The sequence below is a fragment of the Anticarsia gemmatalis genome, chromosome 20 (genome assembly GCF_050436995.1).
Source record: "Anticarsia gemmatalis isolate Benzon Research Colony breed Stoneville strain chromosome 20, ilAntGemm2 primary, whole genome shotgun sequence".
NCBI lineage: Eukaryota > Metazoa > Arthropoda > Insecta > Lepidoptera > Erebidae > Anticarsia > Anticarsia gemmatalis.
The window spans coordinates 2,999,574-3,025,747 of NC_134764.1; the positions used below are offsets into that span (position 1 = coordinate 2,999,574).

General features: G+C 32.7%; 1 protein-coding gene across 9 annotated transcripts in view; it reads left to right on the forward strand.

Annotated features, from left to right (window-relative positions):
• Positions 1-26,174, forward strand: part of Cngl (Cyclic nucleotide-gated ion channel-like) — a 400,426-nt gene that overhangs the window by 344,147 nt on the left and 30,105 nt on the right. For all 9 annotated transcript variants that reach the window (XM_076128118.1, XM_076128122.1, XM_076128121.1 and 6 more), the window contains 4 exons: positions 3,138-3,245; positions 3,629-3,769; positions 9,215-9,367; positions 16,403-16,533. In XM_076128118.1, the coding sequence (XP_075984233.1) occupies positions 3,138-3,245; positions 3,629-3,769; positions 9,215-9,367; positions 16,403-16,533 (533 nt within the window). The remainder of the gene's footprint in view (positions 1-3,137; positions 3,246-3,628; positions 3,770-9,214; positions 9,368-16,402; positions 16,534-26,174) is intronic.

The following is a 26,174-nucleotide window of genomic DNA, read 5'->3' on the forward strand; positions in this document are numbered from 1 at the left end:
TCCGCCATATTGGATTTACGTTGACATACAAAAATGTTGAACGTGAAGTATATTGACAGATTATTGAAAATCAATGAGTTAATTCTGAGTTTCGTTAAAAACATGGATATGCACTAAAGTCACGCGCAAATTGCTGCACGATTGATTATGTTTGCGCCGACTAATTGGAATATGTAGCGAACAAACCGTTATATGAGTTTACATTACGCCATATGTTAAAAAACGTTTCGTTTCACCGAATTTAGTCTGACATTATGCAAACAGGTGTAATATAAAAAAGGATTTAGGTGATTTTGTTTTAGTGTGCTATGTTATGTTGAATCCGTTAACGTGAAAAGATTTCTAAGCTATCGGAGTACCAAATTTTATTAAAACTGTTTAGTAGCTTTTTGCGCGAAAGAGTAACAAACATACATACGTCCATCCCCATAAACATTTGCAATTATAATATAACATCGACCATGAAACTGTGTTACTTTTAGTACGTCAAACATAATAGTTAAATACTTTCAGTAACATTTTACACTTATAATGTCCAAAGTTTTAGAGACTCTTTTTCTTTATATCCAACCATTAATTTCGATAAAAACACGTAAAAAAACTTAATTAACGAAGACCGAAATAAATTTGACGCTTATTTTTTTAAGAGAAGTCCTGTAAAAAGTCATAAAAACTTCATTCAATTAAACTTTTTACGAGTCCACGCCTAATATTCGTAAAAAAATATTATTGAAAATTGAGAAATCCACGTTTTAATAAGTATTTATTTTTCAGCAAACATAAAGGTCAATATAATATTAAAGCAAGGTGCTACAGTTTATACTTAATTAATTTACTCTAGGTACAAATTAATAGTCACAATTCAAGACTGCAAAATTTAATTACGAAATAGTATACGAAAGACATACTCATAAAACCAATATTACTTATTATCAGTGCAACATTTATCCAAGATAATATATTCCAAAATACAACAAAACAATATCAACACAAAATAGTTTGTCATAAACTCGATACTGGCAATAAACTCACACGAAACAGTTGCCGTAAAAAGAAAAAAATACATACTCGAGCTCCCGCCAAAAAATCATAGACAAAAACAATGGCTTTCATCCTTGCGCTTACACTGCTTACAGCGGTTTACTGAGCTAACCCTTTCTGTCTCCAGGGTGATTTAGCAAACAGAAGTGGAGGTTTCACCCCTCGGTTCTGTTATAAAACGCCAATCGATTCGTATTCGCACCCTGTTTGGTTGTTTGTCTTCACTTTTCGATATTTCGCCTTTGATATAGGATATTACGTTTTTGATCTTAGATTCGTTTTTCATGTTGTTTATTGGAAAGGTTGTCTATGTGGGATGTTATTACTTTCGGTTCCACGTACTAATACAGTGTTGAAGACGGCTAAGATTACACTTATAATAATCTATACTTCTATACTAATATTATAAAGAGGAAAGATTTGTGTGAGTATGTTTGTTACGAAATGGTTCCAAAAGTACTGGACTATTTTAAAAAATGTTTCACCATTTGAATGTTCCATTGATAATAGAGCATTTCTGATTAATATGGCTATTTTTATTGCAAGAATAAAATGAACGTCCACTCCGAAGCGGACCGCTAGTATAATAATATTACTTTATGAAAGAAAATTATTTCGAATAAAAAAATAATTATTTTTGATTAAATCCAGAACGTGGTAGACTTCAAAAGTTATAACTTATGAATGTAAAACATCCAAAAAGTTTTTTACTCAAATGAAAAAGGTAAAAGTAAAGAACAAGAAATAATAAAATTATTCGGATAATACACGTAACACACAAAGTGAGAAATTATAAAAGTTTATACAATTTACCTACAGTCGTAGAACAAAGTTGGGAATTTCAATTTAATATAATATTTCATTTGGAATGCTTTGCCAAAAGTTTTAAGTACGTGGCCACTGTTTTGCAATATTAATGTTACCACCTTTAAATGATTTCACAAATGAGTTTATTTAACCTGTTTATACTATTTTATTCTTCACATCTCATAGTTCATTTTTAAGGAACTCTTACGTTATGTTGAAACATGATTATATTAAGTTTACGTTTAAACACTCCTCTTAGATAGTTCTAGCCACTAACCCCCGGTTTTTATATGAGTTTCTACGCTATTGAATAGATAAACTACCGCTAAATGTACTCAGAAACCGGGGACTAATCGGTTTTATACGTTTTACAATAGTCTTTGTTAATTCTTCCAATTGTATTGAGCGCGTTATTATTGAATGATAGCTTCAGTAATAAAGATCCAATCAAAGTGTCATCAAACGCTTTATTGATAGTGATCAACCTCACGTAGATATACACAATACACACTTTAAAAAAAATGAAGTATAATATTATATTCACAATGGTGCTGTTATGCATCTATCGGAAACAAACTAATTCGTCACTTACCGGAGTTAGTTTGCAAAACTAATTGAATGAATCAAATACAGCCCATTAGTGGTTTATAACTTTGACAATCTATCACCTAAATTAATCCGCCAATTTTGAGTTAAAACTTCATTCAATGACCACGAAGTTATTAGCCGGAAAGATCTTTAATTAATTGCCTATAGTTGCCGTTTACTATAAAAAAAATATGATTGACATATTGAATTTGGAACATAGCTGGAAAATTTTGTTTCTTTTTTCCTTCTTCGCCATTTTGTTTTGAAATTAACAGATTTATAGAAGCACTCACATTTAATTTTAGCAATAAATATGTACGTATTTCAATAAAATAAAAAACGAGCGTGATTATTCAAATAGAATTAGTTAATGGAGTCGCTGGCAATAAAAATAAAGTACATTTGAAATGTAATATGTTTAACTTGCTTTTTGCTTTGAAAATACAATTTTTTTGTAGTGTCATTAACGATAATATTGACATAGCTTTCAAAACTTGACTTGTGCAGATATTATATTTATTGAATAATTTCTAGTCCGTGCTCTAGATCAGTTACTCAGAATTTTCTTCATTATTATTGGATACCTATTTAATATATGTATTAAAACTGTAAGACAGTACCAAATTTTACTTGACACACAATCCTTTGTTATGGTGTGTAGATTTATTTATTGGAACTTATATTTTCTATCTCTTTCGCAGATCATGTGTCATTACTTTTGGTTGACGTGCGACGGCATCAGCGATGTGGTGTTCGCTCTTGATCTCGTCGTTCAACTTAGAACAGGATATTTAGAACAAGGGCTAATGGTGAGTAAACGTTATATTAATGAAAAAAATACTAGGAACCTTTTGTGTCACATTTATATATTTTACATACGCTTTATTATTTCTATGTTAAAAATTGTTGAGACAATTCTCAATGTCAAGCATTTTAACATGGTACTTAATAATAGTATCCTACAACGCGCGACGTCTCAGCAACGCTACGCCGTGTGCTACGGTTTGTAGCAAACGCTACGAATCGTAGCAGCGATATCATAATTACACTAACTTCTTCAGTATTAAAAAAGCTGCCCGTGACTTTGCTTGAATAATTTCTTGTAACAATAGTAAATCGAAAATATTATATTTCTCAACTTAAATCTCCGACGACTTTTAGTAATGATTACATTACGTTTGTTTGTCCACAGGTGTACGACTCAAAGAAATTAGCGAAACACTACCTAACATCTCGTCCGTTCCTGCTTGACATCGCTTCATTGACACCTCTAGATTTAATCCAGCTCAAGATTGGCACCAACCCCATCATTCGCTTCCCTAGGTTTCTTAAGGTAAGTGCCAATTATATACACCTTATATTAAACACGATTTTTACATGTACCGACAAATTGAAAACAGTTAAATAAATAAAAAAAATTCGTATTAACGTAGGCCTGGTCTTCAGACCCAAACTGCGTAGCTTCAAAGCTTATTAGCCACCGCGCAAATATATGTGATTTGCAACCGAATGTAGAAAAGACATTAAACTCAAGCACCACATACGTATTTTGCTGTATTTTTCTGTCTCTTTGATGGTGCTTTCACGTGTAGCGTAGGATAAAAAATACTTTTTAGCATCACTTAAAATAGTGATTCTACGTTCGGACGTCAACAACCTTCAAGCTGATTAAAACATTTAAATTGTTTTTAAATGCAAAAACAAGCTTCTACAATATTTTATCGTGGTACATACCTCAAATTATTATTATGCTAGGTATAAATAATATAGTATGACTGATGTGAAAAATTTAGTCCATTACAAAGATGTTCCCAGACCCATTTCAATTTCCATGTTAATTTGTCCCACATTTGCAATCCAGTATAGTTATGCGACATTAATATTAAAGCTTACAAATTGTTTGTCAATTAATATTCTGAATTCTGAAATTTATGGCCGCCGTCTGCCAGAACATACATACACCTAGAATTTACATAACACATTAAACTAATTTTCTTGAAATGTCGCATTGAGAATTTAATTTATTTCATTCAGTAAACTTACGTTACGTATACAAAAGACTCTTTAGATATTTTTGCGCTGTCAAAAGCAGGCCTACTATTTAACAAATTTTATAACTAGAGAAATACGTAAAACAAGAATTTTAGAAAACTCATTTAACTTATTAGTGTTCAAAATCTACAATAACTTTATAAAATAACAAGAAATGTCATCGTGATTGGGAAAGAGATTTTTTATTGTACACTGTTCATTAAAAGTCCTGAACTTTACTATAACAACGCTTAAAACCATTTCCTGCTGCAATAATTTTATTTAAATGCACAAATAAATGGTAATAAGAACTATATTATCAATACAACAATAGTAATTTACTAATAAAATCACAAAACCTTCTATCGTGTTGAAAATCAAACACAGGATGTTCAAACGAGTGAAGCCTACATCGTATCGCATTACGGTTAAAAGCTTTTGTTCGAGTGGTACTATCTAGGGAGCTGTACAGCTGAGAATATCACTACTTGATACTTGATATTGCAGTATACAGTTAACACATTTATTGCGAAAAATGCATAGTTACATTTTTAATTATGTAAGGTAATGATCACTACATAATATATTATAAAACAAACTTGCAATATATTATAAAACAAACTTGCCCGTGCCTGTCTATCCGTCTATTTGTGAAAAACTCAAAACTTACTAAACGGATTTTAATGCAGTTTTTACCAATGCATAGCGCAATTTCCGAGGAAGGTTTAAAAGTATGATTTGTTAAAGTTAAGTGTTAAAAAGTGTTACCCAGGCGACGCCGGGGTGGGCAGCTAGTAAAGTATTAAATTAAAATCCTTTTCGATCAAGCCTTTTTATACCTAAGAATGATATGGCAAGAAAAAGATACCAAGATTGAAAAGTCCACTCGAAATCTTGTTTAATACTGAGAGAGTGTTAATATATAAGTATAATCAATTTTATTAGTCACATAAATTCTATTATCCTTATAAAATTACTTATTTAAAACTCAGAAAACGTAAGCTTTTATTGCTTACACGTGTCGGTATGTTATATTAGAAAAGTTGCCAACACGAAAAAGTCTTTGCTACTGTTCAACTATGTGGAAAATCTGCCATATAAATGTGCATACGTGAAGATTTGCTCCAACTGACTTCAGTTACACTGGCATCTGCATCTTGCCGTCGTCGACGTCCGGTACGAATGTAGTTTGAAAACAGTGATAGGTAACTAAACTTCTGTATAAAGTCCAGCTTGTCATATCAGATGAATGATAAATTTTAAAAATGTGTTTTGGAAGTAAGATTATCGCACAAACGCGTTCTCTTTGATATTGTAGCTACCCGTGACAATTGTTAATGTTCTAAGTAGTCTTATTAACACTGAACGACAAACACGACCAATCTGAGCGAAACTGAGAAAGAAGAAGAATTAATCTAATGCGTAGAAATTAAACAGAAAATCTAAAAAAGTGTAGACAAAATTTTTCTTCTTCCTCTCTTTTTTTTGTAATATACTTCTTTCTCAGAGTTATAAGCAGCATGTATTTTATTCCCTTTTTTAAACAACTCCCGCACTAAGAATTGCTCTTGTGTCGAAACAAACAACGCACACAAAGTAAAACCCGACAAGAATCCACTATTTGTAAATCACCCAAATATTGGCTCCGTGTGGGAATCAAATCCACGACCTCACGACACACTGGTGATAGCAACCACCTTCACCACTGCGCCACGGAGGCCGTCGTTATTAAATACTCTTTAAGTTTCATGCCCAATCTTCAATATCTTTTAGCAATTTATATACAAGATGACGTAACACTATGTGATCGTGATCTTGTAATAAAGTCCCCATATGTCACGGAGGATATTAGGAACATTAGGAGGGCACGATGCCCACGGTCACACGACCCATTCGAACATCAATGATAGTCTTTATGAGCAAAAAACGGATATCTAACTATTTGCGGTTGTAATTCTTAAGGCATTAGCTGCCGTAAATTTTAGTTAATTACCTTGTGGAAATGTTTTTTACATACTTTCAATATTCATAAAATATTATACAAAACTAAACTATGAATAATTAACAAAAAAAGAAAATATTTACAATTATACAATGCATACAAAAAAATATGTGCGTTCACGTGTCAGTTTGAAACCATGTTAGGTTTCAGCACAATACTGTTATGTAAATTACACAAGCCTTTAGGTATAAAAAATAACTAAATTGTGTTAAATCATGAATCAAGTTTCATGTTTTCAACTCTCGTTTGACTTTTTAAATGTAATGATTTTATTTTGTACACACCTTAATTCTATTAACGATTGTTGTCAGTACTTTCTGTTTTATTAAATTATATACACTTTTATAAAAATATACATACAACACGAAAGCGGTCGAAACATGATTGATGCGAATGTCATTAACAAGGACAACCAATACAATATGGAGCAATAAATTCGAATGCCATTGACATCCCGACCGCTTTGTTTTTCACACCCTATACAATGAAAGTTAAAAATATTTACCCAATACCGCAATATCCAATTACAAACAATTGGTGACTTTAAAATAATGTGCCGTCATTAATAAAAGACAGCCTATAAACATACTTAAACCTTTGTGGAAAACTCTAGTGAGACGCAAGCTAACTGCTTAAATTAACGATTTACCCCGATTTCTGAAGTACATTTAGCGGTAGTTTATCTATCCGATAGCGTTTAAACTCATATAAAAAAACGCTATTGTTATAATTACTGTATTAGCCTTACAGGTATTCCAATAGAAACAGTTATTATCCGGAGCATAACGCTATGATTATGTATAACATTAAAATAGTTATTTAAAGTACTTATCAGACGGTTCTTGACGATAATAGAAAGGTACTTCTTTTCAACTTCAATTTACTGTCAATAATATGATTGGTTTGATGCCTATTGCTATTTTCTATGTATTTATTTTGGTATACAAAATAAGACAAGTAAACAAATTTCTCAGAATTAGTAACGAGTTAATAAAACCATTGAACCGTTTGTTCCCTGTATCAACCAATACATTTTTGCAAATACACCGTAAAATCAAATGGGTTCGTTTTAATACGAGCATAATCTTCTTCTTGAAATACGATAACGCTGTTCGTTTACGGAATACGCTCACATTTATTTATACGAAGAAATGTAATACGTATGCTATCGTTATGTACCCCGTAAAACGTTTTACAGGTAACTTAATCGATTCCTTAATAGGATGGTTACGATATTTCGTTTGGTTAAACATCCGTATTACGTGTCTCAAAGAATTTGTGTAAACACAGCAATGTTTCAAATAAAGGTCTTACAGATTCCAGTACTAATTGAGGGTACGAATGGAGCCGTATTTTAGTTGTGTGAAAAGCACTTCAAATCTTTTAAAGCTGCATTTCTAGAATGTCATGTAATACTAAAATGAAATGTACAAGATGTGTAATTAGGTAAAGTTTTTGTATGTAATGTGAAAAAGAACATTTTCAACTAAAATGGAGTACATACAAACATACATATTATCATGCCTTTTTCCCGTAGGTGAAGGCAGATACCAAATAAAAAAATATAAAAACTTTAGAATGTCGTTGTACATAAGTCGCAGTGAAAATATGAATATTAAGTATTTTAATATCCGTCTTCGCACATTTACTACTAATATAAATAGTTCCAATATCTATTTCATACTTCGAGTTATGCTTGACGAGATTGAATATCTCATATTTATAAACGCTCGTGACTATTTCAATATCAGCATCAATTCCGCGTTGCATTCAGATGTATACTGTGATAACATAAAACGATTGCATCTGATATTGCAATGTGAGGATCTTTACTTGAATAACTTAACTGTAGCAATGGTGAGAAGCGAAGAGTTGATGTACAATCTCAATAATGTACTTTAAGAGAGCCGGATTCTAACATTACGATAATATTAAAAATAACTATTTGGGGCTTAATTATTTTTATAGTTTTCCCTATTGTTTACTTGCATCTCATCTCTGAAAGCTGTTGTCAAATGGATTAACTAAGCCTTAAAAGTCATAACGAAATGAATTACAAAAATTTTAAAGTATTTCTTTGATCGAGCAACTATGACTAGATATTATACATGTACGTTCAGAACACCAGGAAATGCTTTTAGACGAATACTTTTCGTCCAGCTAGATTTACCGTAAATCTAGCGACTAACTCCCACGACGGACTTGATAAACTAGCGAAACAAGAGCGGAACTTATATGACTGGTCCTTTGGGGAAAGCAAACGTCGCAATCTGCAGGTACAACAATGTAACAAACAAGCTCTCTTTATGAACAGTGCAGAGAAAACCAAGTATGCGAAGTCTGTGTGCGAGGCCAATACTTGGTTGAAACCAAAATCACAAAAACAATTGAATCTACGTGTTTTATGTACTCTTTTATATGCTGTTACTGTGAAGAAAAACATTTGACGAAAACTCACAAACCTGAGAGTTCTACTAACAATTATTATTTTAAAATGTGCAAAGTCTCCAACTCTCACTAGAACATTGTAGTGGGTAAAATAATAACTTGGGAGTGTTTCTGCCCCTTAAATGTATCCGAATAAATGGTACATAATATTGTAAATATATTATTATGTATATCCAAATGTCGTTTCAGATCGTAATGGTAAAACACAGACGTATTTAATACGCCTTTGGTACCCCTTCGGGTATATATAACCAGCATGACAATATGTTTGTATGTAAATATTGTTTTTTATTACAGGTATACAGAGCCGTAAGCTGCTACTACATAGTTGAGTCCAGGACGGTGTACCCGAATTTCTGGCGTGTCATCAACCTCATCCATATTCTGCTCATCTTGGCGCACTGGTTCGGTTGCTTCTACTTCTTGCTGTCTGAAGCTGAAGGGTTCCAAGTAAGTTATATAAACACATGTTATTTCCTATAAACTAGACTAGACTTCGATCTTGGTTCCACTCGGGTTATGGAATAAATATAATATGTATTTTTTTTCTGGAGACAAGACTAAATGTGTTTTACCGCGCTACAATGAGTGATTTTTATAAGCTATTTTACAGAACATATTTCAATTATATTGTCACTGGAAATAGCTTTGCAAATTAATTGCTAATAGCGCGTAAATAGAAATAAAATGTTCGTTCAATATCCTGCATCTGTACTTTTTTAGAGCTTGGTTTTGCTTTATAAAAATACTAAACGCTGCTGTTGTTTATATTAATAAACAATTGCCAATAACAATAAACTAACCAATTACTATCAAAAATCGAAAATTCGAACTTAAATCATACTCTAAAGTTATATTAAATTCGAATCTGTTGCTCTCACACTCAAACTTATTTCGTCTCTTGAATATGGCTGTAGAACTGATTCTCACAAATTGAAACTTGAAAACGTCTTGTTAGTTTTGCTTGGAGCGTTTCTATTGAAATTGAACTGAGGAGTCAATTGTAAAATGCTCCAAAGTTTATTTTCTTTATCTAAAATTGAAATGGCCGAACCCAACTTATCGATAGGTTTACTATTCAAATGATATAACAATATTTAGTTTAATCAAACTAGGGATAAGTAAGTGTCGATTAATTTTATCTTTATTTGTTCCAGTTATGGACTTTAGCTGATTTGAAAAACATTGTCTGTAGATGTAGGATACAAATAATATAGCCTATAAACTGATTAAATACATACAAAGACTGAGACACGAAACGTATTGTACTATTCAAATCAAAATTCATCATTTGAACTAATATTAATTGGATGTCTATTTTTATCTATGTTCGAATATGAACAACGTGTGACCTAAAAATCCTAATCTAGTTCTTAGACATATTATGTTTAGCATATTTAGAAATGGAAACACGTAATAAAATTCGTTTTTTTCCATATTAAATGTGCTAACCTTTTACCAGACCTACTTCGTATTCAGAAACTAATTTTGATGTAAATACAACTGATTTTCATAATTTTTGTATTTTTTATGAATAATATATAGTTCTTACATTAGAAATTGCATTAATATGAGAGATATCTTGGTAGACTTTTGACTTGGTAGACTTTTAGAAGTTACCTCATAAGATTTCATACTTGTATTATTTTGTTTTAAAAAACTTTTTATATCATAGTTCCCTTTTTGCGATCTCATAAGCGGTACTAAAATTAGGAATCCGAAAAAGCATACGAACTCGCGTTTTCAGGCAAGCTTGAATACTTTGGATTGAAAACAATATTTATTTTTACAATTTCTATATTTTTATCTCTATATAATATATTATCTCTTACAAGGCATCAAGAGGTTACTTATGTTCCTCTATAATACTTAAGAGGTCTATTTTGTATCAAATCAAATATGTTGTGGGATTTATATTTAGTAACGTTGTTTTCAATGTTAAATTATAATCGAAACCCTACAGTTGGTAATATTCCCTTAATAGTTTCATCAATTACCAGTGTAATAGCTCGATTCTCTACCACTATCGACTACCGACAACTGGTTATCCAGAAATGTTGTATGAAAATCTGATCAGCGCCTAACGGGCGTTGTGGGAACTATTTTGGCAGTACATTTTAAATGTCAAATTTTCGATACTCGACAGTACCGACTGTAGAGAATCACAGTACTGATTGCTTTCTACCAAGCTGATGAGGGTAGGCTAGTTTGGCAAATACCTTCCCAAACCTCATATCGCGGTTAACTGTGTTAATCAAAACGTGATCGAAGTTTCTAGATAGAATTATAAATGGCACCCACGTATGTGTACGATTAAAGGTCAATTTAAAGGTTACAGGTTAATTTTAAATGTATTTATACTTTTGTTTTATAAGATTTTTATAATGCCAATGTTTTAGTTGACATTCTAATAAGAATAAAGACTTAAGTACTTGTTCTTTTTGTTGATCATTGACCCTTTTTATTCTCGAGCACGTGTCTACACTTAGGTAAAGAGCAGTGCTACAGAAGGCATTTTATAGGTGGTAAAAAAAATATTGGAAATCTCGCGTACAAGATATTAACGGGATAGGAAATTATGTAACGTTATTTTTCTACTACACTATGACCTTCAGTGGCTTCAGTAAAGCTCTCAGTCTTCCAACTAGGTTACAGTTGCTTCGTAATTGCCTTTTTATTACGACTAACAAATACAAGTATCCGTAAAGTCTGTGTACTACCTAAAACTTTGTCGTATACATCATTTTTATGTAGCAAAATATGTACATATATTTCTTAGAATACACATTAAAAAAAAACTTCAGAAGTAAACAATTATACGACTCTTAACTTAATTGTTAAAGCTAAGATACACTTATTATAATATCGGAGATGTTTTTATCTCGAACACTTTTCAGCCGTAATCATTTCCTTCATTCGAAAACAGCATTACTTTGACACAATGTTCCTAATGTTTTAAATAAACTACAAAACATTGTAGTTTCACATCCAAGTAATCATCAGTACTAACACTTTCATTACATTAACGCATTTACTACATCCTACCTACCCTACATGTAAGCAAGACATATACGTAGCTCATGAAACGATCCAGAACGTTCTAAATCGTCGGGCTAAAGGAACTCATTACGTCACGACTGTAAAGAACAAACACTCGGTAAAACACTGTTATTGCATTCTTAGCTCTTTAAAAAGTTGCAACTCTTTTATTGAATTGTAAGTTTTTAATGACAATCCTTTGTGGTTGTCGTCTTTGGACTAGAAAATGGAATGGTTTTTATGCAGCCTGCAAGCTTGTGAAGGTAATTTGCAATTACATTTAGGAATATAAAATAAATGGTAATGTAAAATAATGGTAAATAAGTAAACACAATAAATATAGATATTATTATATAACAGTCGTTCTGGACTCTTACTTCTCTCAGGATATTGAAAATCCGCGTACATCTTTTTCGTAATACGTGTTATTACATTTTAATATATTTTACATAATATTTTCTTACTTTTATAATACATTTTAGGAATAATAATATCAATTTGCTTCAACCACGGTTACACAATCCTGATATTATGTTAGTACAATAGTGTATTACAGACACCGTATGCAAAAAATACAAGATAGTGTAAATGTAAAAAGTATTCAATTTAACAAAAATACTGGGGGAAACTTGTGTTGCAAAAATTACGTATGCAAGCAGAAATGTTTAATTTTTGCGCTTTATTCATATGTAACTTCTGCGTTTGTGGTACAAATTGTATCTGATTATATTCAACTCGACACAAAACACGCTTGCATTTAAAACTACCCGGCTGTGAGAAAAACTTCAGCTGCTGTTTAAAATTAAACCTTATTCCTCACACTTTAAGCCTGCATTTCCTTTTAAAATACTTTTCTATGTACGGGAAGTTCTTTATAGACTTCAGAGCTTTTGAAAGTCTGTTTTTTATATTATGATATTCTTTTTATTGTGCAGTTGTGAAATTATTGTACTATTGTGTAATTTAAAGAGATATTTAGATATAACCATTGCTTATAAGTTCTTAAATAGTTAAAAGGTTGGCCAATAATTGGTGTGATTTACCAATATTTAATGTGATTCTCATATATCACACTGAATATTGGTTTGAGAAAAAGATGCAGCTCTTGATTATGATGACTCGGTAGGAGTGCAAATAGAAGCAAGTGTAAAGCACGGAAAACTCACACTCGTCAAGTTTCTCTCACTATTTTTTTCACAGTATAAAAAGACGTTAAATTATCTCTATCATTTCATAGCAGTAAAAGTGCTTTACAAACCTCATCATGAACACAGTCAAAACAAAATTAAAACTGCTGCAGCACTGTAAACTAGTACAACAATACCTAACGACATAAGTGCGCCTCCCAACGAGTCAGAATACTTGGAAACTTCATTTTAATCTGTACACAATGCAACCGAGTCACACACGCACACACTCGGAGAACACAATAGTCCATATGAAACGATGCAACACAATTAACTCACGAACTCAAACTATAAATCCCCACAGTTGTAACCATCAACGTCTGAACTTGTCTTGCGAAGACACTAACTTTATTGCGGTCCCCATAATGAAGGGCCACTATTGCCCTACTAAGCTGATTTGCAAGCTCTCCGAAGGTTTTTGTGCTCCGATTTCCGCATTAAACTCAGCCCGGACGTTGAGATAAATTAAGTCATTTTTCTAAAAGCTTGAGCTACATAAATTGTTCAGGTTACACGGTAAATGCTATAAGGAAACTGCATCAGTGCTTTAGCAACTGGTTTTACCTAGGCATTAGTTAAGGTATAGAAAAGAATTTGACATCTTTTCTGTTCGTTAGGACACAGGCTACAGACTACAGACAACTGTGGCATCTTTACTTTGTCATGGTAACCTACTCGTATATATTATTGAATTACAAATATTTTTAAGCTTAACAATAGAGTGCTTCTAAACCAAGACTTTTATTTAAAAATGTGTCTTAAATTAAATAATGCATTTGTCAAATACAAATACATCTGAAAATACTTTACCTATATATTTCAGTTGGCGGTATCATTATTACCCAAAATCTGAATGTTATTTACTATTATAATAAAACTCTGAGGAAACCTGTCTAATTTATAACCCGAGCTTCCTGCTTTTAGTTGTCAGTGATTCAGCTTTTCCACTCGCTTTAATCTCTACCTTCTGAATATCTTGAACGGATTGGCGAGTTGTATTCTATTATACCTTGTTTGTTATGAGAACTAAAATAAAATTAAAATGGATTATATTTATTTGTTTAAACTTAACTAGCAGACCCGACAGACGTTGTCCTGTCTAATAAATTAAAAAAACATTGTCCAGCTGACAAAATTGTAAATCTAAACCATTCTCAGATCCCCTTAGGCTTAAACACACACAAAAAATTTCATTAAAATCGGTCCAGTCGTTTAAGAGAAGTTTAGTGACATACACACTTACAGAAGAATTATATATATCGCTGGTTTGCGAGAACATCGACGTAATTCAAAATTCTGTCAAAATGAATTCTTTATGCCAAACAATCATAAATCTTTAATATTTTATCGTGAACAGAGACGCAACGCCAATTTCGATTTAATGTTAGATATTTATGTTTTTTAAATATTGGCCTGCATGATTTTTCATAGTCTAAACCGAGATTTATGATTGTTTGGCATAAAGAATTCATTTTGACAGAATTTTGAATTACGTCGATGTTCTCGCAAACCAGCGATATATAAAGATATACAACTCTGTATAAAGGCGAACTTAATGCCAGGGGCATTTTCTGCCAGTCTACCTTAGGGTGATGCAGAGATAATTACGAAGGTGTTTAAAAGAGAAAGGAAAGCGACTTAAGAAAGAGTGTACAAATAAATAATAAATTAAACAAGCAATATGAGAGTAAATACATAAACATAAATAATATGTACATAAACATTGAATACTTATACTACTACACGCTTTATAATGTGTCATAAAGTACCTATAGTCTTTCACGTTTGTTTTTAGTGACAATCTTAACTACTTCGTAACCAATTTCTCCAAAAATCTCATATTACTTTACTTTGCATAAAAAGCGACTTAATTCTAAGAAATCAAGTATTTTATCATCCTTAAAACACCGTCGGTCGTCAGGTTATCTCCAAGTAGACGGGAATATGGTAATTTATTCGACATGTGACGTGTAATTTCTTTCCGTGTTATAAAAATCGCGACAAAGTCGTCTACATGACATCTAATTTGTATGTATAATCATGAGCGACGCGAGAAGCGGGAATTAAATAATCCGACATCTTGGAACAGCTTATTGTCATGTTATTATGCTAAGCAGGGAAAATTTACTTCTGAGAAAAATAGCTTAATCTTAGGTTCATTTATTCATGGCTTGAGATCTGAGATGTCCGCTTTCTTCTTATTTCATCGTCTTTTTTCTTAATGTTTTATTGTATAAGAAGAGCTTGTGGCTTAGTAACTATAGCCGCACGGATCGATCTATCGGGTTAAGCTACGCTTGCCAAGGTTGGTCAGTGGATGGGTGACTATATTATACTTTCGGGCTCCGTGATTCGGAAGCCACGAAAAATTAATGTTGATGTATTAAGTTAACTTCTTTATGATCTTACAACCGATTTAAGTAATCAAAGAGTTTTTGAAAAAGTTTGAACAAAGCCTTTAAACAGTTTTCTGTAAAACTATTAAATAACTATGCACCACAATATAGTCTTGGTATAAAACTACTAACTAAAATGCAAGTACAATATTTTGTGGCGGATATTTCCGAGGCGGTGTTCATCATAGTCAAAATTGTTTCACTTTAAAACATAATCCCACTTTATTAAAATAGTTTTTATCTTAAATCCCTGATGGACGTTGGTCTTGTTCAGCGTTTACTTCACTTTTATTATGCGAGATTATCCAATGTTAATTTTAGTTGAGAGCTTTTTTAATAATGTTTTGTGAAATTTCTATAGTGATTCGATAAAGAGTCAACGTAAAATAACTAACATTGTGGCAATTTTTTATTCATTCAATTATTCGTTTATTATAATACTAGGTGTTGATTCGTCATTTATGATGGCCATGGATAATAGCTAAGTCCAATCATATAAAATTACATATCTACGTTAATTCTCAGAATGATAGCAAAATATTTATTTATCACTAATAAATCTATACTAATATTATAAAGCTGACGGTTTGTTTGTTTGTTTGTTTGTTTGAACGCGCTAATCTCGGGAACTACTGGTCCGATTTGAAAAATTATTTCAGTGTTATATAGCTTATTTATCGAGGAAGGCTATAGGCTATACATCATCACGCTACGACCAATAGGAGCAGAGTACCAGTGAAAATGTTACAAAAACGGGGGTAATTATGATTCTCTTATGTAACGCAAGCGAAGTTGCGCGGGTCGGCTAGTGTAAGTATATTTCAGTACTTTTGCACATTGCATAACATTATTTCTTCCAACAGGGTGACTGGGTGTACCCACACCGGCCAGGGGACTACGCCACCCTCACAAGAAAGTACCTTGGCTCACTCTACTGGTCCACCTTAACGCTAACGACCATCGGAGACCTGCCTACGCCAGAAACAAACGCCGAGTAAGTACCCAGCTTGCCCCACTTTCAAACTCAACTAATGAATACTTGATACTTTCGCCAATGTTCTATGAAGTACCAAGGAGGGTTAGTCCGGCATTCTCGTTTCAATACTTTTTTGTTTATATTTCAAAATGAAGTTTTAAATAGTATTTCTGACTTTAATGTAACGTAATAGCTTAAATTCCCTTGTGGAAATTAAAATAGCTAATTACTAAGGTATTTTCGGTATTCTTTTTTGCAATTGTATCTAATCGAATTACAGTTCCTACGTTCTATTAGATAAAATAATACGTTCGGTTTATTAAATTGTAGCGTAACAGTATTAGCATCCAGTTTTATATGCAGTCAAATTAATCTGTAACTTAAGTAATAGTATCCAGTTTCTAAAACTAAAATACTTACACTATACAATAGAATTTTCCTAACCTAATGTCAAAGTTAACATTAATCATACCACAAACTTGACCTCTAAAGAGAATTTTCTAGAAACTTCTAAGACGTGTCACGCCCTCTTCAAATCGTTCCAAATTCAAAGTTTTCAACGTCAGAAAGATTCAAGATGACAGTTCTTTTGAATAAAGATCTTTGTCTGTTGTTGAACGTTTTTGTTTTTTTTTATTATTTGGCAATGGTTGAAATAATAAAGCCCAGTTTCACAACTTTTGATTATGTATAAAAAATACTTATTAGGTAGAATTTTGACAGTCGTTTTCATACAATTACTGGCCATTTATCTGGTAGATAAGGTATTTGATACTTATTTATAAGCTATTTTAGTCCTAGTGGCTGTGCGTAAGATCTATTCAATGTTAAGACACCTTTAAAAACAGGAATAAAATATATTTTTTGTTTCATGTTATAATGTTTCCCCAGTAAGCTTATTTTGATGATTAAAATTGACGTCTACTTTATCTTGCTTTTCTTCTTAATTGTTATAAGGAAAAATGTAAACAAATATGAATTATAAATATTACAATGTAATGTTAAATCCAGGAAAAAGATAAGCAGGTAGAAAACAAACAACAGCTTTTTAATATAATTAAAATTAAAAAAGCCACTCGAAATAACGAAAGCCAAATTGAAGCTTAATTAATATGATAATTAGATGTTTACCATTTTCTACTATTATACCTTCTTATATCTTCGGCTTAAAGTCTTAATATGGGCAAAAAAATCTTTAAAATGTACTCATTAGGAGTAGAATTCCAATTCAAATTTGGCCTCCCCAATCATTAGGGTTGATCATTAAAACTTGGAATTTCGTACTTAAGAAATCACCAAACACTTAGAGAATGCCTTGGAATTAACGCCAGTAATTAAAAAATGTGGGTCTAATATTAATTGTTTTTGCTAATAATGCATTTTATTGCAAACAATGCGTAAATAAAACTCAAATTATAGTAGAATTTAAATACCATACATGTACAGTAACTGTAGCGCTAAGAGATAACTTATGTCTGGCCAAAAAATATAAAAGTAAAACTATAATTCTTTAGAAATTGAATCAAGAAATCAATACGAAGATTTTTTTTTTATCAACTAATTATAGGTAAAAGCATAAATAATAGTAATAATATAACTTTTATTTGAACCAAAGGTCATCAGTACAATTAAATAACAAAACACATAAGTATTAACATAGGAGGAGAAATTAGAAATAGTTAGATAATAATAATATATAAAGTAAAAAACAGAGATTACACTAGTCTTGAAGGCCGAGTTGCGCTAGTCCGTAAATGCAGCACTTTACTTAAGTACTTACTGATTTAAGAATTGCAAACTATTTGTCAAACAAAATGTATTTCAAGATTGGATTGGAAACGATAAAATTCAAATAGAGTCTTACAATTCGCAAATATTTTCGGGATCCATTTTCATTTGTCTATTCTCACTGACCAGAGAGTAGCACAGTCCATTTTATTCACAAAACTTTATCCATACAAATAGCGGTCAGATCAGTTCGAAAGAAAAACTGTTTCTATATTTGTTACAAAATAGAACGAGCCTAGAAATAGAAGAGCTTTGAATAGTTTAAGAACGTAATACACAACTAGATTGATACATGAATAAAGGCAATTCGATTAAAGCCGATTTAAGAAATATACTCATAAATAGATTGTATTGTACTAGGTACTTTTCATAACAATTCGAATTATTTGGTTTCCTATATTGTTTGTCTCTAATTAAGATTGTTTTTGTTAGTACAAATGGAACAGAACATAATGAAACAATAACTATGATAGTCGCACTAATACTGAGCATTGGATCTGTAATTCAATTTACGAAGCGATAGTGCCACGATTAACCCTCCGCACACGTACGCACTTCACCTCGGGAAAGTAACCTATGTTTTGTTATAGTGCTCTTGTAAAAATACAATTACCCGGGATTGCTTTCCGAGAGCTTTCCCGCGTTCAATCTTTCCCACAGTAAAGAGCGTAGAGGCATTGTAGTGTTAAACCGGGCTTTGAAACAAGCGGCAGCCGAGGATTTGCATGTAATATGGAACTAGAAATGACGCATGGTTTCTTGTAATCCTTTGACGTATGTTTGCACGTTCAACATCGCTTTAAACTTTGGAATTCAAGTCTTTAATACTTCTAATTCTTGGTAGCCACTTGCTCCAAAGCCAATGCTTAAGGTTTTAGCCGGTGTGTCAACGGTTTGCAAGTAAAGCTGTGACTAACAGAATTAACACAGAGGTTGTATGTACGGTAGCACGCAAGGAGGCCCCAAATTTCTGCCGCGCCGCGGGCTCAAATCCCGCCTGCTGCAGTTCAGGTCCAATCGAGGGTATGTCTCATTGTATCACGCGATTGGTCAGATCATTTCATTTTTAATTATATTTCATTTTTAAAATGAGCGAATACATTCTAAGTTTTGTTTAAAGGAACGAAATTCCGAGCGACATAGACCGTAGACTGCGGTTACTATTTTGAAATTCAATTTGAGATCGTCTGTTTCCCAAAGCCACGATAATGGAATCAAAGTTCGTTTCGTTACGCAAGTTTGCACAAAAGTTGTTTTAATTAAAACAAGCTATGAACGAAAATTTATTGCACGTCACGGACGTTTTAGAGACAGCTAGGTTTTATACAAGACACCGATGTTTAATAAACATTAGACGTCCGATCGAGTTAAGCGTTTAAGTATTTCGTGGAACTGTATCGTTTTTTGGAAACGATTAATTTTAAACAAGATGAAACTAATTTTGATAAATATAGTGACGGGTGCAATTCAAATGAATGTTATATCTACGTAAAACTTCATATTTAGCTAAATAAATGTCTACTAAAAATAAATTGAGAATTGCTTGTACGCTGATGTTCGGCAGAAAATATCATCAAAGGTTCTTTATTTTTAATATGAACGAGATAGGAAAATATATTGTGCGGTTTTGAAGGCAGCCACTTCATTTTCCAAGAGTTGATAACTTGCAAGATAGTTTACAAAAACAAGGAAAAAGTCCTGAAACAACGTCTAATACACTATATCCTTAAAAATAGCCTTTACATTTTGTTAATCAAAGTTTTTCAGATACAAGTATTATGTAGGTAGATTACCGAAGGCTCGGCAAGTTGCGTAAATTATAACAATGTGGAAAGTTTCATAAACACAATTTGTACAACGCTTAAATTTCGTAATGATAGTCGCAACTCTCCCGCAATTTGTTCGGCTTAACGTGAAAATGTAACACGGAAACTCAATTTTGTAGTTTCACTGGATTCTTCTTATTATTAGCTGACCTAATATGGATAAACATACATTATTATACCTCTATATACGATATGTGTTTCGAACAGGTGAAATAATTCATTGTGAGTGCCATGCATGATCATTATTGCACAAACATAATCATGAGTCGCTCGAAGAGTTCAGTGAAATGTGTTGATATATTTACAATTTACTTAAATAGTTTCTTTTCATCAACTCTAAAAATCTAAAAAAGAATAGTGTAACATTTATATTGAAATCTTACTTCATTTCGTTCTTAATATAATGTTTCGCCGTACATTTTCTGCAACTGTATCAAAGTTTAGTAAATAACCTATCGGTATATTCTGTTGCTAGCCCTTTGTGCATTCCGAGGCGAATATTTGAAGGTTCTATTTTAGCTATACAATAATTGAGTGGCCTGTCAGCGTTCACTGTTAGTTATGCCACTTTGTTACACTCAAGACTAACTGAAGAGAATGGGCGATTTCATCCGACTACGGGCTTAAACTCTACATTTTATTACTGCTTAGAAAAAAAACTACTTTTTCTTTTTAAGAAGTGTAATTGAAATTATTTCCAGACGGCCATTCAGTCTGTGTATTCGCACTTGAACCCAGCAAATGGCAACTCAGAAACTATCTGTAATTTTTCGATCTTCTATCAACTGATCTTAATTTACGCTAACCTCGTAGCTTTTTAAGGTTCGTACCTAAGAGGTAAAAGTGGAACCCTATTACTAAGCCTCCGCTGTCTGTCCGTCTATCTGAAGCTGAAGTTTCCACTATGTATTTCCGTTGCCGCTATAACAACAAATACTAAAAGATTAGGTCGGGGAAAAAGTCTTTTCGCATTATAGTATGTATCAACTTGTAATAAAATCTCTTTGGCTTGAAGAATCACAAATGAGTACACGATCCATTAGGTTTCTTTCAGTGAGCTCGTGAGGTACCCAAATATTGAGCTTTTTTTGTGTAGGGAAAAGATTTTATTATCAGTTCAAGTAATATATTAATAATCTTAATATCATGCTATACAAGATACTCAAAGATGTCCAAAAGTCATTGAACTCAACTGTTGGGCATCTGAACTCAACTTTAACAAATCCCCGCCCATTTCTTACTAGAATAACTATATTTACACGAGAACCTCCTTATAGCAGATATATTTGGAATACATTTCCATCTTCACACATTATACCTTCTCGTATCACTTCCATATATCCCGCACGCGTTTCACTAAGCCTTCTATTCATCACTAGTTTGATTGATCGCATAGATACGGACATATTTGAATGATAAGCAACCCTGAATCTATCAAATAAGAACTCCCTTTCAATAAGGAAAGTAATTTGAATTCATAAATACCAACTACCCTAATGAAAGCTTATATTTTTAGTATCTATTTGTAGACAACATACTGCCAAAGTATGCTAAAACTACTGTATTGTAGCGCGATTCTGTACCGTCGGCACTGCCGAGTATTGAAAATCTGACATTTAGAATGTATTGCCAAAATAGTTACTACGACGCCCGTCAGAGGCGCTGATCAGATATTCATACAAAATTTCTCGATGACAAGCCGATTGTCGGTAGTCGATAGTAGTAGAGAATCGAGCTACTGTAAATACTGTAAATATTCTTTTAATTTATAAAATTTGTAACCCAAAAAGAAAACCTAAAGAAATGTCTCAAATTACCAGACTTAACTGAATAAAACCAGTTTATTTTGTTAGATAATAGTATGAAATAAATGTAGCAATTTGTACGTATGACGGTAACTAATTGTGAGTATTTTCTTTCGGATGTCCGGACGTCATAGTGTGACACAAACAGAGATTGTAGCTTAGATGTACGATCACGTAAGATAGATATTTCCACTTTGTTTTCTATCTTTAGGCCTTTTGTGATATGTATACTCTTAAATCAACGACGTGACTATTTGTAACTGATACGAGGATATTGTTTTTTATGTAACACATCTCGTTACGTATATAGTAGGTGTTTACTATGAAAATAAGATATTACATACATTCATACATTACACACACATACATACATACAAACAAACATAAAACCGTCTTTCCTATGCATAGTAGAAGACAGAGACTAGAGAAGATATTTTCAACATTTTTCACATTTTTATGTTTTAAAAATGAATGTGTAGAGAATACCTTGTCATGACATATTTTCTATTCATCAATATGCTTACAAAATATTGCAGTGGTGAAGATTTCATCACTATAGCATGGATAAATTAATATACAGCAACATTTGAAATAGCTGTTTCCTGCTCTAATTCAATGTAAACTGGATACGTATCCACTAGGAACTGTCGGCCCCAATCAATCGTTTCCACAAAATTGAAATATGATGTAATTAGTGCTCTTTGGAAACATTAATTCTGTGAAGCAAGAGTGCTTTGGGAATTCTAATACTTTGAAGTGACCTCGATCGGTCCCTCAATTATGAATACGGAAACAAATGTTCAAATGATTGAACAGCTGGGAACACTTTGCCAATATTATAGTTAACTTAACGAAATGCACACCCACCAGATAGTAGTCAATAGGTTACCATTAGAAAAATTAAAATAGGATTTAAGATGCAAGTTAAGGATGACCGCGATAGTGGGAAAGAAATGGAGGTCTTTGCCCAACAGCGGGACAGTAGGTGGACATTAAAATTGTATTCTCAATATTTTGCTAAGTGCCCACAGCATTATATTGTTTCTTCTCCACAAATATTTAAGGTCTAATAATTAGGGCCAGTTTAGTGTCCATTTGCTACAAAAAAACAGGTCATACTTATATTTTTCTAAATTCAGCATGTTTTCTATAACATTAATGTAATAGAACGCTAGCCTACTTATGTTTCGTCTCGGGAATACGAGTACTAGGCTTAATAACACAAATGCAGCTGTAACTTAAGAAGATTGGACTTGCTATCATTTAGATTATTTTACACTCGTTTAATTTGAGTGGATTCGTATTCGAACAATGATTACTTAGAATTTGTATATATTGTTTTATTTAAAAGTTGTATTGTAAAATGGGTTTGACGCGAAATGAACACTGCAAAAAAATGTAACTTAAGAAACAATTTTTTTCCAGGCCAAATTTGTACTTCCTTTAGAGACTTAAAGAACGTTTATTTTGTAATAATACCAATTTCCGTTGACATCCCTTCACTTTTGAAGGACCTGGAATGACTTTTTCTTTAGATGTTCGTTTTAACAGTAGTTAGCTATCATTTACATGTAACTAATCGTTGTTTCATAAAGTAATATTGACTGACTAAAACCAATTTAACTGTGATTCCTCCCCATCCTTACTTAAACATCGCATCTGACATGTAACAAATAATAATTGAGTATATTACCCCACTCACATACATACATACATTCCATACATGGGAGAGATAAGCCAGCTTGCACAAAAACGTTTGAAGGACACGCTCGGCATGACAATGTGAGCCAGTGAGGGTGTTACATGGGAGAGCCTACACGAGGCTTAGTTGAGGATAGAAGGGTTTTACATGTTACGTACATACAAGTCGATGACACACGAAGTAATGAACTACAAGCTTCAGTAGGGGTTCGTACAAGAGAAGTTTACTAAAAGCACTTTGGAGGATACATAACATGGTTGAAATAGGTATATACGGGGGCAATCTAATTGTAGAGATGTTCAAAACTTCAAATTACAATAAAACTCGAATTATCTTAAAAATCATCACGGAATTCACAAGAAAATAAATGAATTCTTTATAGGTCATCCAAAGTATGGAGATCGACTCTGCTGCTCATCTTAAAGACTAATGAGCTGCTTTTATGTCGTGTACAAAATTCCACTTACATGTTATTTTTAACCTTTCTAAAAATCCCTTCAGCTGGGTTGTAAATGTATTTCACAGAAGTACTTTATTTCGAGTTACTTTGATTTTCAAGACCATTGATTAGTGCCTCAGCATTTCATGAACGATCAAAAAATAAATTAACGTAAAAGGAATTTTCATCAATTGGACATTTAGGTTCAAAGGGAAATAATATTACGTACCTGAACATATTTAGATTATGTTTCAGAACTCACTGGTTCAGATTATATAATCATATTCCGTAAAGGGTAAATATATACATACACATATACACATAATCACGCCTTCTTTCATTAAATAGCCAGAGACCAGAGAACGCAACTTGGTACGATCTTTACAAACTTCCTTTGCTTCATTCTCATACAAACATCTAGTCATATAGGACCGCCGGTTACTACACAACCTGATCTTTTTGCAAGATATCACTGATATAATCTATGTATGTCTTTCTAGGGCGTCCCCTCCCGGCCTTACCATTTATGTCCACAATTTTTTTAAATGGTATTCGTACCTAAATATCTTTGTCTTGAATGTTCAACGATATCATGTCTCCAATTTTGGCCAATATCGCTGCTACAGCATCCTAATATGATTGAGTGCGGCAATCAAAGGACATATTTTCCTGATTAACTTAAGCACACACGTTACTAATCTTTATTATAAAATATGGGTCACGATCTCAGAGAATAGCTGTCAGCTGAAAAAGGTCTTAGTATAGAAATCATTTACCTTTAGGCTACGTATGATGTAAAGTATAATAACTGTTTTATTTTAGCTTTTCTGAATTATGGCAATCTGTTTGCCCAATAAGCCTATTTATATATATCAGTATTAAGGTGTCGAATTGAATAGCCTTGTCAATTAAACACAGAAAAATCGACAACAATTTCAAATTTTTCACGAACTTTTATTTTCTGGCCATTAAACTCGTACACATACAAGAAACATTCAAAGCTTTTTCTAACACATTTTTCCTTTTCTTCATTTGATTTTTATATCACATTTTGCAATCACTTCGAAAATCATTCCCCCGGCACCTCTTACACAAACTTCGTATGTCCCACGTAGGCATAATATCCAAAGAAAATTTCTTCAAGAACCACATAACTCATGAGAGAAATTTTCTTTTCGTATCATAGCAGTTTTCTTTACGCGTTCTTGCGTGCTAATACAAATAGGTTTTATTTGAGAAATTCCATCCAATTTTCACGGTGGAATAAACGTAGAATCCTGTATGTATGGACGATATTACATAAAACTGTATCGACTTAGTAAGTAAACAAGTGCCGCTTGTTTTCTTGTTGTTTTTCTTTGAAATGTATAGTAGTTATTAGATTATAATTTCACGATGAAAGTAGATTGAGTTTTCTTGGTAAAACAGATGAATAAATGGGATTACTGATTTCTAACAACTTCTTAGCGTACCTACTTAAATGTATGGGTTTTTCCAGACGGTGTTATTGACTGTATTCAAGGACCTTTAACCAAAACAAAACTACGGCTGCTTTTTGTTTTCCTTACTCGTATTCTCTCTCATCGTATTGCTAGTGGTCAACCTAGTGTCAAAGTTGTTCAAGCCGCCCAAAGGCCATTGACGTGCCTTAACGACTGTTATCTTAATTGATAACAACCGGGACCGACTTTTTCGTGCCCTCCGAAGAACGGAGACGCCCAGTTCAAATACCACTATACGGTCACCCATCTATAGAATGACCGCGCCAAGGTTTGCTTAACCCACAGATCGTTTACCGAACGGTGAGCGCAACTGGCTATGGGCTTCGTACTTAAACGGCATCAGGCATTAAACGGCACTATCAAAAACAAAGCACATTAAACCTAAAGCATTTGTCACAAATTTCGAAACAACTACATATATTCCCCTGGTGCACTCAATTTATACAATAGCATTGGAAACAAGACTGCAGGTTTGTCGCCTCCCGATATCCATCCAATGAAAAGCGAAAATCTTTCCCTTCCAACGACACGTACCAATGTTTATTTACACATAAATTTACAGAGAAACGTGCTTCAAATACTTCTTTGTTCTGAAAC